Raw genomic sequence first — 16230 nt, 5'->3', positions numbered from 1 at the left:
CGAATTTCTTGTTAGGGATGAGTGTAGGGCCAACTTAGTATGCTACCTTCTTTATACACTCATTAGATACCTAGCTACCCAGTTAGAACTTACTCTCCTAGTCATACAATATACTCTGACCATACTTATACCATACCCTCACTCTTCAGTGACACTTGATACGGTGCATTGCGCCGTTACCCCTGAGGCTCGTAGAGGCTCATCAACCCCGTACAAACCATAACAGGATGGCTACCTGTCACTATGAGCGATATATCATACCAAGGGCGGCCTACTACCCAAGCCAACCCCCCCCCCCCCCCCCATTCTATCTATACTTCCCATCATTACTAAATCAAGATATGCATTCTCTAAGGTCTATCAGCAAGCGTCAACGTGCGGTCACGCATCCTGATTTTTACCCGTTATCCAACTATTGTCCAAACTCCGCGATCCCAAACCATTCTAAAATAAAAACCTTGCTATGGTGCAGTACCTCGCTGAACTATATCATACAATATACGTTGGAAAGCTAGGCCTTTCCATTGCCTACAATTTCAATATCATCGTCCGATGACCCTGCAGACAGCTCCCTCTCAACCCACGCCGAGATATTTGAAGCAGCCTCCATAGGGTTGTCTAAGTGCAGTTGGAAAAACCCTTGTAATTGAGAAGGGGTAAATGTGTCTTCTGGGATATGCGTCGCGAATTCCGAAGCGAGCCTTCGTAACAGCCCATGATCTACTTGAGGAACGTGATCATAACCCAATTCATCGTTATCTTTTTTTGAGGGCAATAACGGTAACGTATTAGCGTCTGACATGAACATGCGGAGAAACATCTGCTCAGCTGAACCTTTACTGATGTTGCCAAGCATGACTTTCATATCGACACGACCAGGCCGCACCAGAGCGCTGTCTAACCGATTCGGTTTATTTGTCGTCATGATTACGATACGCCCTTCTGGGGACCCGACACCATCTAAAACATTGAGCAAACCGGAAAGAGTACAGTTCGATACAGCCTCGTTATGCGGCTCGCGATTCGCCAACTCGCGCTTCACCCAGATGGCATCAACATCCTCTAGGAGTACAATACACTGCGGCGGAACCTCGTTGAACATTTGCTCAAGATCTTGGTCGGTCGCTACGCTTGGAATCTTAACTTCGTATAAGTCGAGGCCAAATTCGCCCGCTAGAGCAGTCGACAGCGACGACTTTCCCGTACCTGGTGGCCCATAGAACAAATAACCTCTACGATAAGGCATGCTACGACTCTGGTACAATTTCTTGGTGTTGGGGTCGAGGTATTTTCTTATATCTGTAAGAAGTTCCTGTTTCAAGGCGTCGTCAAAATGAACGGTCTCAAGACGACGGATGGGCTTGCGAGACTTTGGCTGCCAGGACATGCCGTAACGATCTCGCGCATAGATAATGACATAGTATTGAGCCTGTCTATCTGCATATTCCTGGCAATTCTGAATGAGCCTCCTGATAGGCTCGGTTGACCGTCCAAGACAGCCTATGGTCAGCTCTTCTCCTCCGATGCCATCGTAGGTAGAGTCGACCATAGATGCGTTGAAGCTATCGAGCGACCGTCTAACTACGAACAGATTACTCTCATACAAGAACCATACTGTTTCAAAGTGAGGCAGATACTGGATGTCGCGACGAGTCTTCTTTAGCAAGGCGGCTCGGTCCGCGATAGCACCATGTTGGATTTGAGTGCGGGCCGTAAAAGACCGTATGCCTCGAAATTGCACGACATTGGTTAAGACCCAATTCGTCACATGCCTATTCAGCGGGTCCCGTCCGGGTATCGTCACGTAGGAAATGAAGAAGCGACTGACCCATCCATACACTTCGCGCCAAGCTGTCTTTACAAGCCGCCACGCTGCGGGGGCAGCGCCGACGCACGCGGCGAGGGATCCTAAGCGTGTGATGTCTAGCCCGGTTATCCAGTGACCAATTATCTCCCCAATAGAGTTGAGGCCATGCATTGATGGGTCAAGGAAGCCATGGCTCGTTGCAACCCCAAGGTGAAAAGGCCGCATGATAGCGGCGCCGCTACCGTGGAATTGACCAAGGCGGCTTAGTTTCCCATAACTTAACAATCGCGCCGAGAGCTGAAGAAGGGGAACGATGATAATATTAGTTATGAATAATGCATGAAGAAGGTTTTTAGAAAGAAAAAAAAAACAGATGACGGTTGAAATTAAATCCACATGATATTTTATTGAAATAGATTACATAGGAACAGTATGAATGTTACCGAAGCTTATCGGTCGAGGTGAGCTCGGTGAGATGAAATTTAAAAAGGAACCTTAGGTAAGAAAAGAAAAAGAAGAAAAAAGGACCGATTTTGCGCCACAAACACCGCCACGCCTATCGTATTATACATAGGATGGACCTTATCGTACATACGCCCTTACATTCTCTTAACCTATTCTCTTAACCTAGGCTTTTCCTTTTAAATGTCTATCCCATTTTACCCCTGAATGCTGAATGTTGAATGAGAACCAACACAACGCACCCACACTATTTCTAGTCTCTTATATTCCGTATGAAAAGCCAACAACAACAACATAACAGGCTTCACATATTTTACATGGGTAGCCGACATATGCATGCTACCTGTATGGACCCCTAAAAGAAATCCTCCTCGAATTCGCACTGATGTAACATTTAGAGAATTATTCCTATGACCCTCTGGACTTCTATTCCACGACAGGATGCTCGCCTCATTCGCCTACTCTTTCTTCCCACTTTCGCCATTTCCTTCAACGGACAATGGTCAATGGGTTGAACGATGAGCTGGCAGCTAGCCCATGCTACTTACTCCTGCATGTGGTATAAATGCGGTATACATGTGGTATACTCCTCCAATCTGATTGAGGGGCACGAGAGCCTGCAGCATCGCCAATTCTAATCCAATCCCCATTCGACATGCAACGAATCACCGCAGGAGCACAGGATTTACGTCTTACTCTACTCCCCATTCCTGGGTCTTGCAACCCTCGTCGACCAACCTGGCGATCTGAACTGCAAGGATCTGTCCGGCGCCGGTTTACATATGCACGAGCTGTACTATGGCATACCATTGCATCCCGTCGCATCATTATCTTATCCATCTCCTCCCCCCCCTTTTTTTTCTCTGTTTGGGCAATGCACTTAAACGCTGTCTCATCGTGGAATACGTACCGCCAAACCACACACGGCTCCACGGCTCCACGGCTCCACGGCAGCCACTGAGCATCAACTCTTTTATCCGGGTAGTGCTTGTCCAACCGCTACATATAGAATCCGCCCTCCGGCACTCGGCCACCTTCGCTCGAGTTAGCCTAACGATTCTTCCGTGTACCAGGGTATGACTGCCTTTCCGCTGAGATCTACCTAGCTTCGGGGTCTGCATATCGTCATGTCCTACCTCTGTGGTGGTCCCTGTAGGCGCCGGAGCAGCTCCCACAGACGGGATCCTACAGCGTGTCAGCTCAAGAAGATACTATAGACGAATTATATCGTCTTACTGCTTTGAGTCCGCACACATTGACCCTATCACAAATTCCCCGTCTGCGCCGTAGGTCCTCCATGTACTACGTCCCCAAATCGATCGTCGTTAGTCGTTGCCGAACAGCGAGACGAATAAGATTCCGGCCAACCTTCATCAACGACCCCGCTATCGTCGTCAGTTATTCGGCTGTACACCTGATGTAGGCGTCTAGAGTGAGTGGCCGTCGGCCCACGCGAGATAGTGATCGCTAGTTACACGCTGCGACCTTACAGAGCTGGTTGGAGTAGGCTGCAGATAATAAAATCGCTCCCTTCGCCCAACCTTCTCTTCTCTGGCCGGATTCCCTTCGTCGCCGGGCCCTTTTACTTCGTTTCTCGACGTTCACTGCGCCTATGGCGCGCCATGCTTCGAAATTATCATTCTTAATCTTCCACTCCGTCGGTGCGCAGATTGCCTGAAATGTATATACCCCAGACGAATCCTCACAATCCCGATTCCTCTCTGGCTCCGGCCATAAGACTTGGTCCGGGCCTAACATCCGCATTAGAGCTCATCATACATGGCACTCTCCCCCTTCTCAAGTCGGTCTCATCCCAGGCGCGCCGGCTCCTTGCCCATGGTCTTGGCATATTCCCAACCGCCCATGATCATGCATCGAACCTACAAAAGCGATCAGGGGCGAGCGTAAACACCACTATCGGCGTGGTAGTTGGTATTCTCCTAGCGGTTTTCCTGGTCGGCTTTTTTGCCTTCCTATACTTTTACGGGAGGTCAATTCGCTTTACTCGCAAGAGGCGTCATCGTCGCAAATCTTCCGGTTCGAAAGGCAACTCGGAAGGCGGTACCGGCGGCGCCGGCGGCGATCCTCCAGCGCCTGCATAGCAGGCTTCATCTATTCCGATATTGGATCGTCTTTACGAAGTTATGCGGCTTGAAAAAAGTTACGACTGCGAGCGGCAGCGCCCTACGAGGATGGTAGAGGCAACACGATGGGCATATGGCTCTAGTTACAGGAATTTTATCGGATACCTACCTAGGTAGTTACAGACCGGCTTACACGGCGGCCAACAGCAGAATGAACGGGCTCTTGTTATGAATCACGAGTAACGGTTATTTATATCGGGTTTATCATGTGTGTATGATACGAGAACAAGATTTGTACGAGGCATAGGAGTTTGGGGTTGAATTGGCATAGCGAGCGATGGTCGCCTACCATATTATTTTTGATGAATTTTCTACCTATTCCTATTTTCCCATTCTCACGATGGTGTTTTGCCGTAGTAAGGAACCCACCCCGAACGCTGAAGGTCCCAGGTGAGTTTAACCACTCGACCAACGGACCTAGGTCGCCTCATTGCCCCCACGCTCGTTGATCGTCAATCTAGCGTTGATGCCCAACGGAGTGCTTTACCTGTGCACCCACCATCAGTTATATCGGGCTCTCGGCCACATTCCATTCTATGCCAACTCAGCCCCCTTGTCGCGCAATATCGCTGCGTTAAACCAATCATATTAGTTCTTAGCCAACCACCAAAGCTCTTCTTCAACTTCAGTACCTTTCTGCCACGACCTGTTCTGTCGTACAACATATGTTCGCCTTCTATGCATAAGGTACAGGTGGACCCCTGACACGACTCCACGGCCAAGTTGCCAACTCTTTCTTATCTCATAAGTCAGCTTCAAATAAGCAACACGTCCGTAACGTACCTATGGTGCCTCATCCTATACCGACTCTTTCCTTGCGCTACTACTTGGTGTCAGAATATTTAAGATGTTATTACGCCGGCCGCAATTCGCTCGGTCCAATAGCTCCCACGCCGTCGACTAGCCGTGAACAAACTGGCCAGCATCGAGCCGAGACACGAGCTTGTGATGCTCGGGCATTAGAGCCTTTGCTAGCTGGCAGGTAGAACACCTGTCTTGTAACGCTATGCTTGTTGTAACCGAAGCACGTTGGTAACATTAGGAAGAATATCGTAAGATCGTCAAGGAAGAAGTATGTCCTATCCGGAGTAGAAGAGTACACTTCTGATGTGTCCCGCCTTAAGTTGGGTATGTCTGATTACTATTACTGTCAATACGAACTAGAACAGTAAACCCAGGACGGGATGGGCAAGAGTCGTTCCTAGAGATGGAAAGAAACCAGGTGTTAGAAGTGCGTTATTCCCCTTACTACTATTCTTCTAATTTTCCAGTAAGATTTATCGGCAACAAGGAGGGTTTTCAATACCCATATTATATCAAATTAGACTTCGAATAAGGGGGACCTGTCATCTTGTAGGTGATAGCTGAAATCATTACTGCTAAACGAGCCCCCATTATCAAGACATGGAGAGTATACCTGGATATGTTTACGCCAGACACATACCTATAATACGTTCTAGCAATCTAATGGACCCTTATTATATCCCACTAGGTTGGGGTTCTCCTAAATATCAAGAGCTCCAACGTAGGTACACTTCCGAAACCCAAATTGGTATTGAAATACGAGAGTTATAGAAAATATCGTAATTCAATTGACAGTCCTTTTTTTTTTTTTTTTAATCTGTTAAGGAAATAAACAAATCTCGGCATAGCAGTTAGATAAGGATGACGCTCGAGTTTGGCCCTTTTAGAGTGCTCGTCGCGTATACGAAAATGCCATGAATTATAAGGGATAACCTGAATCATGGATTCAGCGTTCGATTAAAGAATCAACCACGAGCCACGTAGAAGAGATATGGGAGAGGGTATTTGCGTAGTAACCAGAGAATAGATGCAACTCGTGCAGGTGAATACATCCTTCCACCTACTCCTACTCTCCTGTTAACTATAACTGAACTCGGTTTTGCTATATTATTATGTACTGGTAAAATCGGAAATAGAAGAATAGAAGTTGCCCTAAAGAGGCTAATTTTTACTCGACTTATTTCCAATATAACTAACAGTTCACAAAGACATCTCAAGCTTGAAGGCTCTTCCTAAGCTGGGCACGTTTACCCAATACTTTACATACTCGAAGATATCATATACTGGCTATACATCCAATCAAATCGCGTAGAGAAGTAAACACGGCTATTAAATTACTTTCCTATTAAGCCATAAAATTTCGACACAATAACCCCTCGTAAACTCGGCCACTCGGATATAATATACCAGCCCCTTGTCGTAGTTCAAACCCCCGGCTTTAACAGCAATCTATCAAGGGTGGTGTTAAAGGGATTCAGCCGCCAAGAAATTCAACAGAGGCATAGACAAAGATCCTACATGGTATTTTTTTTTCTCAACCAACAACTGCCTAAATCGATGGTCAGCACCGTCACCAAGGCGGCGCAAGGCAGTCTTAATAGCCTCGAGTACTTATACTCCAGCTTTGACGTCGCCTCTCGCCAGTTATAAAGTAACAGTTATACATAACTACCTGGTAGGTTAGGTAGGTTAGGTAGTTATTCAGGAAACTCAAACTGGCGAGCCCCTCGCCTATTAAATCGTATTATATCTACTAGATATTAGAAAATGAAGACCTGGACACCGGTTTTCTCTATTGCGGCGCTTCTGCTGCCCCTCGCGGCGGCCGATTGTGATAAGTTCGAATTCAGGGGTGAATGCGGTAGAAACGGCTTCACCACGATATATAACCAAAGCATACTAACCTCTTCATGGACGAACTGTACAGAGGAGCTTGCGGAGCAGACTGGTTACCATAATGGCACCTGCATATTCCACTACAACAGTACGTCTAACCCACTTGCCAGCTTCACTCAGCTGGCATGTCTCTAACACCATACTCCAGCGGGCTTAGTAGTACACCCTGAGATCCGCCTCGTCGATTTCGACGGGGAGACATCGGAGCATATATTCTCACTCGTAAGGGAAAACGCAAACCCTACCGCGTCCAGCCTCACAGACTTCAACGCTACGGTAGTCATGGACTACACGGTAGTCAACAATATCTTGCCCACCGGCTTCGATGGGTACTATACTTTCACGCCCGATATACGCTGTTTTGACGGCGTGCTTTCCGACTGTGATGATGACGACGACGACGATCCCGGGGACACCAATGCGGGCAAGCTGATCCGTGCCTGCGGTCTGTCATGGATTAATGAAGACCAGTCCCGATTAAGCCCTGGCCACCAACAGTACTCTGGCCACGAGTCTTTCGTTCAGACAAGTAGGCCTGCCCATGATCAAGAGGAGCCGCTGCCTAGTTATGATAACGTCGTCAACCAGACCACCGTTGTCAACCAGACCACTGTTAACAATCAGACCACCGTTGACAAAGACAATAGTTCAGCCAGGAGTAGGGTTATCAGCACAACTCTACTTGCTGCGCTAATGTGCGCGGCATACAATTTCATATAAGAACTGAATTATATAGATATCAACCCTAATACAGCCTTAATAAGGAGTAGCAAAGCGTATTTAAAGTAATGACTTTAGGCTACCAATCGCCTTCAGTGCCTCCTCCCTCACCTCCTTCGTGATCTCCGCGGCCGGCTGCTCTTTCTTAATCAAACCGACTCCCGTTCCGCTAATAGAGGTTAGCTAGAGTGTTATATATATATATATATATACAATACGAGCAAAGAGGACCAGGGCTGCTTACGACCAAGTGACCAGCCTGGACACGTCGCCACTGTCTTTGGCAGCGTTGAGCCGCTTCGCGTTCTCGTCTAGAGGTATCCCGGCGACGTGGTCGCGGTACGTTGGGGTAACGATGGCGCGGCCGTCATAGATCTCGGGCCAGTGTATCTCGCCTGTGATGTGGTCGTGGACTTGCGACCTTGGTGGCGCGGATAAGCGCAGTATGTTAGCACACTCGATTCTAGCGAGTAGTACATAGGTAAGGTAAGGAAAGGGGTAGTAGATATATAGATAGAATATAGATAGAACTTACTTTACCGTATTGGAGCCTCCATCTGACGTAGCTATGATGGCCTTTCTCTTGTAGTCTTGCGCGTCAGACTCGGGTGCTACCATGTACTATGTAGGCACTCCATGTCAGCAAGTCAACTGTCGCACATATGACTTTCATCGGTTGCATAGACCGGTATTGAGGGACTCACCCTTGTACCGAGTACAGCGCCCTCGGCACCTAATGCCAGCGCTGCCGCAACCCCTCTACCATCAGCGATACCGCCGGCAGCCCAAACCGGAATCTCCTTGTCGGGAAACTCGTTGCGCAACATATCTATGACCTCGGGAACTATGCTCACAATACCAGCACCGCTCACCCACTGGTGACCGCCGGCGTCGATACCCTGCGCGACGATTATGTCGGCTCCGTAGGCGACCGCCTCTCGAGCGGCCGCCACAGTCCCGACCTGGACCACAATCTTGGGGTTCCACGGACTTCCCCGAGACCTTAACTCCTTTACGATAGCCGAGTGAGTTCCTGGTGCTTTAGGCGAGGGCGCAAATAGCCATATCGCAGCTGGTCTGTGCCGCTTCAAAATTGGCACGACCGTCTCACCAAAATACCGTGCGGATGGCATGAATGTGAGAACCCCCACGCCGATGGGTAGGTAGCTACTATCATTCTTAGATGCCTCTAGGTCGAGGAGTTGCCACGCTTGGGTGAGTTGGTCATCGAGCTTCTTTAGTGCAGGTGAGTCCGGGTTGAAGTCCCGACCAGCCTGGATAAAACCTAGGAAATTGATATACCTATCAGCACACCAGGGAAGACTTGATATCGTTTATATCATCTGTAGAGTCATCTGTAGAGTCATCTGCAGAGCAACTAACCTAACCCTCCAGCTTTTGTTACCTCGGCTGCCAGCCTTATATTGGCAACTCCGCCCATTGGTGCACTGATGATTAGAGGGGACGCGGTGGTCGGGAACCACGACTTCATACGTGAGGCTGCCATGGTCGCTAATCTTTTGTACGCTGTGCTCATTTGAATGTTGGAACTGAATGTTATAAACTAGGTACCTTAGGTAGGTAACTTAGAGAGAAGTGGTGGTGATTTGTCTCGGTGGTGTTTGTGATATATCTAAAAGTTATCATCTCCGCGGAAATGCCGAGGTTAGAAACAAAAACCAGAACCTTCCTTTCCTTTTTGCCATGGAATTATTTCTAAATTTCAGTTGACCCTCACGTCCGAGTTTCCCTACGATGCATCAACTCTGCTTTGACTGGAAAGTCCCTGAATCCCGAATCATGAGTAAGGGATGACCACCAAAAAAAAAAAAAAAGAGCAAACATCATGATTCATGCGTCGCATAGACCAAAGTTGTTACTTGATATATAAATATCTCCTCGGAATGTTCTCTCTCAACCAAGGTTTGAGATAATAAGCCAAGGTCATCAAAGCACGAAATATATGTGAATTGTATGTAAGCTGCTACTATTGAAAATACCAAGATACCAAGATACCAAGATACCAGGATACTAGGATACTAAGATTAATTACCTAATCTCATCCTTCCATAAGACCTGCATCTCGGAACCAATTAGAAGAGGCATACGGCATCTAATTTTCCCCAATGAGGGGAACCCCCCACCTTGATTCCCCGCATCAAGCTGATATATATATTTGGACATCTCTTAAGTACTGTACCTGTTGGTTGACATGACATCATAACACCGCAATCAGAAAGAGAGTATTATTTTCATTAATACGTTTTAATGAAACAGCACACCAGTCAAACTTTGCGACAAAACACAAATTGCTGGCCCAAAGAATTCTTCTGTACTTCTTTTCTGGCTTGTTACCATTGCTGGTAATCATCCATCTATCATCTATCTGGATGAATGCAACCTACTAAAAACCGATTGCTTAAAATGGTTCCTAGTCTCATGACTACATCACCCTTGGTTCTCAGTAATCCTTCCTTCGTTGACTACCTTAGCTGGTTTGCCTTAAACTCAGCTTAGATACATACTGGCCTCGCAAAACACGCCACGCCACTCGTCCTCTAAGTCGTGCTCGAATGCCATGAAGATTTGTCCGCCTTAAATTACCAAACGCCTGTGTAGTGTGATGCCAGCTGTACCGCAAAAAACAAACCCCAAAAGACATGCCCTTATCCGTGAGGTGTCGAATTCATATCGACTGTATACCGCCGGCCAACGCCAATGCCAATGCAGGGAATGTGATGCGATGAAAATAGAAATAAAATAAAAATACACTTGTCGAAGTGTTGCATACTGTTAAAATGCCGAAACAGGAATGCAGTTGCTTATTGGTGGGAATGACTCGGGGGCCGTTGATTGGCATATGCAGGGAGAAACTCAGGAACGATACCAGAGCGCAAATCATATCGTCGACCCAGTGGCTGGTAGTGCATCTGGCTCGAGCCCAGGTGATACTGGGAAAGCGGAATAGACGGGGGAGGGTTGAGAAGGGTATTGACGCGACGAACAGGTTTGTAAGGACTCGCTCGCTGTTGTAGGTATACCAGGGGCGAATTTGAGATCGGAGTATGGGTTCCATACGATTCGGCTAACGGAGACGAACCAAACGGAGTTAAACCCGTTGGGCTCTCTCGCTTTATCGGAGTGCCATAGTTTGACGGAATCGCATAGGATGGCGTCTGCGGTCCGCAAGTAGTGAGCACCGATCCCTGGGGCGCCCACCCAGTCGTTGTGGGGTATACTGTCGACATAGCCTTCATTCCAGCCCCGAGAGGTGGTAACGACACACTCGGCTGCGAGTAGGTGGACTGGGTTTGGTATACGGGTGGGATGATTGCCTGGCTTGTGTCAAGCGTCAGGTGTGGCACAGGCAGTCGAAGCGGTCCGGCGCTCCCATGAACTTGCTGATTCGGCGGCATCGTTGTAACAAGCGGTTGGCGAGTGATTCGCTTCGGAGCGGGCTCAACTATGTCTCCTTCCTCTAACCCTCTCTTTCGCACCATTGGGTGACCTAAACTCGGCTTGGCTGCAAGCGGGGAAACCGATGGGGTAGGATGGTAAGCATTCCAGCTTTGAGCATGAACTACAGAGCTAGGAGAATATGCCGCCGCAAGAGCTAATGATGTTCCCTGCCCTGTTGACGATAGGATGCCGGTCGGTGAAAGTTGCGGAGAGAATTTGACGTGAGTCGGCGAGGGTATATTCATCAGCATAGGAGGCGGGGCTTTTCGGCGCTTCTCTTCCATAACCGCTCTTTCGTGGTATTCGTGGAAGCAAGCCAGCTTCTTTAACCATTCCTCCCACTCTTCCTTAGATGTCAATAAGCCATATCGCATGTTGCTCAAAAATTCTACTTCCATGACGTGAATTTCTTGTACCGAAATAGACGAAACTTCTGCCCACGTGTGGTTCGTATAGGTATTGTCATCCAAAACTAGGATACTTGTTAGAAAATTTGTGATACAAAGCTACCAAGACACTTACATTTGTTGCCTAACATTAGAGCCACTGTTAAGAGCCGGTATTCGCTACCCGGGCTACCATTCACCTTCGGATTCGCCTTTTTCAGCCGATATACAAACAACAACGCCAATAGGATCACGTTCTGCGTTACTTGAGTCGTGGAAAGGGTTTTGTTAACCCACTGCTTATACGCGGGACAAGGTTCGGTATATGCGGATAATGAGGGGATCGGCTCGGAGGGTGAACGTTCCTTGATATGCTCCGCAGCATTTATCGTATCCATGGTTTCGAACCAGAAGAAGCAGGTCATCTAAGAATATGTCAGCCGATGTACAATTAAATAGAATAAATCGAAACCTACTAGGGCGGCAAAATCATCTAGATTCCCCCCGTTTGGACTAATACATGTGGGGAGTTGCAGACTGTGGGTTACCATAGTCGAGTCCTTCTTGGAGACTGTGCCTTCCGAATGTGCGCTGAGATTGCCAGTAGAGGCGGGGGTGGTCGATCTAGTCGATGGCCTCGAAGACGGGTGCGATTGCTGAGGAATAATCGTCTGGGAGGGATAATGCTGCTGATATTGCGATTGGTGAGTCGGATGAGCTGCAGAGAACCCAGTTACGACATCACAGAATACTCCTCCAGTTCGATCCGCCTGCACTAAGCCGGCCGGCTGTCTTGCTAGAGCTACATGGCTGTTGTACGTGTTCGATAACACGGGGTTGTGATATGTGGCGCTCATGTTATTCTCGGCCGGGGGCGTTCGAAGACCACCCTTGAAGAAGGCAGTTCCACGGAGCTGCAGATGGTCTCGTAGCTTTTCGCTACTGTTGCTGCTATAGTCTTGGGTATGGCGTAGCGGATGTGCCGTAATATGGGTTGGAGATGGGAGGTACGGGCGGAAGCTCGAGGGCACGGCGACTGAAGACATGTGGGATCAATCTGGTTTGGCGTTTTGAGTAAAGGACAGAGAAGATCGGAGTGACAAAGAAATGAATTAAATAGAGTTCCTAGTCATGAAGGGTTTGGTTGAGGTCGCGGTGAGGTATGGAGCCGTATCTAGGGGGTGACGTTGTGAAGTAACAAGTAAGTTCCTGACTGTTGTGTTCCATTCACTTTGATGCTGAGTTGCTCCCACGACGGCCTGAGCTGTGAAGTCCTACAAGAAGACTTTGGTACAGACGATTATGTATTTTTTTTTTTTTTAGTGACGGGTCATCTCTGATGAGCCATGTCGAACGAGAAGGTAGGTTCTGGGGAGGAAGGAGGCAAACGTTCGGAGAGTTTGATCGTTCCTGATTCCAGAATATCCAGCTGGTAGGTTGCCGTTGAGACGATGTGGATAAGGAAATAGACTCGATATAATTCAATAGCAGACAGGACAAGGTGCTGCGGTGCTGCAGTGCTGCGGTTGCACAGGGAAACGGGCAACTTATTAGGTTACCAAACTGAGTCCCTTCTATACCTCCTTTCCCGGCTTTGTCTCGTGTCGACTGCTTTTTTTTACTTCTTTTTCTATATTCACATTCGGCAGGGTTGTCCTGGCGGAGATAGCTGGGGTCCACGAACAACAGGATTCATCAATTGAAACTTGGGGTATTATGAAAGTAATAAATAATATACAGACAAATAGTATGGTCACGAATGTTCCAAGGGAAGACAGGGTACGGAATTAGATATTATGAATAATGAATGAATGAATGAATGAATGACTGTTTTGAATGAACGAAGGGCTTGTTTGTATGTACAATGGACTTACACGACAATACTGGAGTATGCAGTGATTACTTTAGGTACTGTAGCAGTAGTAGCAGGTAGCCGGATTGAGACTGGGCCGGATTGGCTGGATTGTGTGGTTGCTCATCGATCGTTGATTGGCGCGTTCCATTGGACCAAGCCTTTTTTTTTTCTTTCTTTCCTTCTAGGTTGCCCCCTTCCCTCAGGTACCTTGACCTGCTTGACACCCTGTGAGCATGGAAGCGTGAAGCGTGGAGCGTGTGAGTGGCTAAGCTGACCGCGGATAATGGATTGGCTGGACCGTGGACCGCAGACCATTGGACCGTGGGGCCGTGGATACGGTTCGGAGGCGTCCAAGGACCAAGGGCTTACGAGGTGGTAGTCTAGGAAGTCTAGGTAGTCTGGATAGTGTGAGAGGGAAGAGGCGTGGATGCGTACGCATTGTATTATTGTTTAAAGGTGTAGGTAAATGTGGGCCGTGGGTTTAAGCGGGCTGGCGTGTTGAAAGTTTTGGAAGTTGGAACAAGGCTTTGAATGGAACCGACTGAGAAGAAAGTGACGACGGGGAGTGGCGTTAAACGCGTAGCTAGCATGATTTTAGCATTATTCTAGTGGTCACGACTGGGTTCGTCAAGGTTCGCTAGGGAGTGTTTTGAAAGAGCAATTTACTCTTAGGAGCTAGGAAGGTACATCCGATCTGGCTGGCTTTGCCATATGATGCAAATGTATTATACCACTCTGGGAAGGCTAGGCCGCTAGGCTGCTAGGGTGATATAGTGGGGATAGGAATGGGGTGTGTATCTAAAAACAAAAGATTAAAAAGAGAACGGCATATGGATGTACACCTATTACTACATATACCTAGGTACATTGGCAGATTAGGTTAGGTACCTGTTGTAGGCACAAATATGTAATTGGCCAGGCAGGGGCTCCCAGAAGGAAAGGAAGAAAAGTTTGTCAGCAAGCCCCTCCTTACCGCAGGGCTTTTTAGTTGCGCAGTTGCTCTCGGACAGCGCATATCGTCCGTTTGTATTGTAGGTACTGTCCATTTTCCGGTGGATGGTTGTCGCATCAATCCTTTACAACAAAGTACATTTAATACAACAGTATATTAAATGCAGCGATCATGTATTATGTAGGTACCTACCAACGTAGATATGTGTGTGCACTGTAAGCTTCAAGTGTGTCATAGGATGAATATTTCTGAAAATGCAACGCTGAGAGTGGGTTCTTCTCATTGAAATGTTTGGAATGGACTCATATGTACGCACATATCCAGTTACTACTACTGTAGGTTAGATATGTACATATCTGATGGTGGGTAACTCTTCCTCTCATCTTATTTAGTATTCTCTCTTGTATGTATGTACATGATAATATTTGATTACTGGGGCTAGCATTAATATGATTGCTTTATCCGCCAATAGAAGCAAGCCAGGGTCCATGTCCGTTACATGTATGTACATAATTGAAGCATTAACTAGGTACATAGATAACCATGTATCCATATAGTGTATTTATGTATATAGGTATCTGTATGTATATATGCCTAAGACATTTAAACGTATCCCGTACTCTGTAATGAAATGGACACGGCAGAATTCGGTCATAATTATGGCTCGTGGAGGATCTACCTCATTTCTACATTTCTAGCTCATCTCGCTACTTAGCTTCCTTCTTAATTTCTTAATTAATACTCGGTATGCTTGGGTTGGAAACAAAGCGGAAGACGGAAGACAAAAAGTAGAAGGATGGCCGAGACGGCGCTTGAATTCACTAAATCCAAGATGATGAAAAACACCCTCCTCATCAAGGATAAATTCGGAAAACGTAATAAAGGGGGCTTAAGACAATCGGAGGCCGGGGTGTGGATAAAAAAGATGAAGATGGACACGAGCAGCAAAGGCGCAAAATGGCACAAAATGTCACATGGGGGGGAGGGAACAGAACGGACTAAAAGTGGCTCTTTGCTTTGCTTGCGACATCCTTCTCACCCTCTTTTGCTCTCTTACGCTCTCGTATCCAATCAGTTTCTCGCTTAACCCTATTCAGGATCTTGGTATGATGATGATACATCATACCTTCATTGAGACGTCGGCGGAATCGTTAAACACATTACTACAACTAGTCCAATATCCCATCCCCATGTCCTTACCGTCTTTACCTGCCATTTACAAGGGATATAGGTGACTCGTTCATATAGTACTCATTTCATACCGTAGCATTTATACGATGTGGTTGGAGAGTTTACCTATCTGAGCATGTGCATGAGAGATGAGAGACTTCATTACAGCTAAGCTGATCGTTCCGAATCACTCCTACGCCCGAATGTCCAGCTCATGTTACAGAGCTACATGGTAGACACGTAACACATAGTAGGATACGGTTACAGGTGCCGCCTCGTTCGTTACCCAAGTACTATGTATGTAAGTGTACTATGTAAGTCATGTAAGGTGGTCTATACATATCTACTGTTATATACGGTACGGACCCTTTCTATTAAAAAGCACTAGACTGTTCGAGATCGATCATCAATCAAGATTCAAAAGTCGCCGAGCAAGGGTCGTAAAAGAGTCGGTTCCTCCGAGTCGAGTTGCCAACTTATTAAACCATGTATGAACGCTAATACATAATGCACATACAGCGGCAACGATAGTTCCGGATTTTGATATCAGCTACAATCACAGCCTTGTTACAACA

At 47.2% G+C, this 16230-nt stretch overlaps 5 protein-coding genes across 5 annotated transcripts; 2 read left to right on the top strand and 3 right to left on the bottom strand.

Moving 5' to 3' along the window:
- Nucleotides 1-309: 309 nt before the first annotated feature.
- Nucleotides 310-2351, bottom strand: F4813DRAFT_370385 (P-loop containing nucleoside triphosphate hydrolase protein). The gene has a single exon (XM_049244523.1). The coding sequence runs from the start codon at nucleotides 2030-2032 to the stop codon at nucleotides 512-514; it is 1521 nt and encodes a 506-aa protein (XP_049096535.1). The 5' UTR covers nucleotides 2033-2351; the 3' UTR covers nucleotides 310-511.
- Nucleotides 2352-3589: 1238 nt separating this feature from the next.
- On the top strand, nucleotides 3590-4618 carry F4813DRAFT_204564 (uncharacterized protein). The gene has a single exon (XM_049239588.1). The coding sequence runs from the start codon at nucleotides 3949-3951 to the stop codon at nucleotides 4369-4371; it is 423 nt and encodes a 140-aa protein (XP_049096534.1). The 5' UTR covers nucleotides 3590-3948; the 3' UTR covers nucleotides 4372-4618.
- Nucleotides 4619-6984: 2366 nt separating this feature from the next.
- Nucleotides 6985-7833, top strand: F4813DRAFT_392564 (uncharacterized protein; the record flags this gene model as incomplete). Its single annotated transcript, XM_049247298.1, has 2 exons — nucleotides 6985-7201; nucleotides 7262-7833. 2 exons carry the CDS (start codon nucleotides 6985-6987, stop codon nucleotides 7831-7833), a joined length of 789 nt encoding a protein of 262 aa, XP_049096533.1.
- Nucleotides 7834-7893: 60 nt separating this feature from the next.
- F4813DRAFT_392563 (inosine monophosphate dehydrogenase) lies at nucleotides 7894-9340 on the bottom strand (the record flags this gene model as incomplete). The annotated part of the gene is made up of 5 exons (XM_049247297.1): nucleotides 7894-8002; nucleotides 8078-8254; nucleotides 8369-8454; nucleotides 8538-9118; nucleotides 9217-9340. 5 exons carry the CDS (start codon nucleotides 9338-9340, stop codon nucleotides 7894-7896), a joined length of 1077 nt encoding a protein of 358 aa, XP_049096532.1.
- Nucleotides 9341-10655: 1315 nt separating this feature from the next.
- On the bottom strand, nucleotides 10656-12229 carry F4813DRAFT_382590 (uncharacterized protein; the record flags this gene model as incomplete). The annotated part of the gene is made up of 3 exons (XM_049245826.1): nucleotides 10656-11764; nucleotides 11815-12103; nucleotides 12155-12229. The coding sequence occupies 3 exons, from the start codon at nucleotides 12227-12229 to the stop codon at nucleotides 10656-10658; spliced, it is 1473 nt and encodes a 490-aa protein (XP_049096531.1).
- Nucleotides 12230-16230: the final 4001 nt, after the last annotated feature.

Source organism: Daldinia decipiens (assembly GCF_022478715.1).
Source record: "Daldinia decipiens strain CBS 113046 unplaced genomic scaffold F4813scaffold_36, whole genome shotgun sequence".
In the NCBI taxonomy this organism is placed as follows: domain Eukaryota; kingdom Fungi; phylum Ascomycota; class Sordariomycetes; order Xylariales; family Hypoxylaceae; genus Daldinia; species Daldinia decipiens.
Note: the sequence above shows the minus strand (reverse complement) of the source record. Positions and strands in the feature narration are given on the sequence as shown.

What these genes read in the sequence shown, in the direction of transcription:
- F4813DRAFT_204564 (XM_049239588.1), top strand. Translation starts at nt 3,949, where the DNA reads ATGTATATACCCCAGACGAATCCTCACAATCCCGATTCCTCTCTGGCT.
- F4813DRAFT_370385 (XM_049244523.1), bottom strand. Translation starts at nt 2,032, where the DNA reads ATGCGGCCTTTTCACCTTGGGGTTGCAACGAGCCATGGCTTCCTTGAC.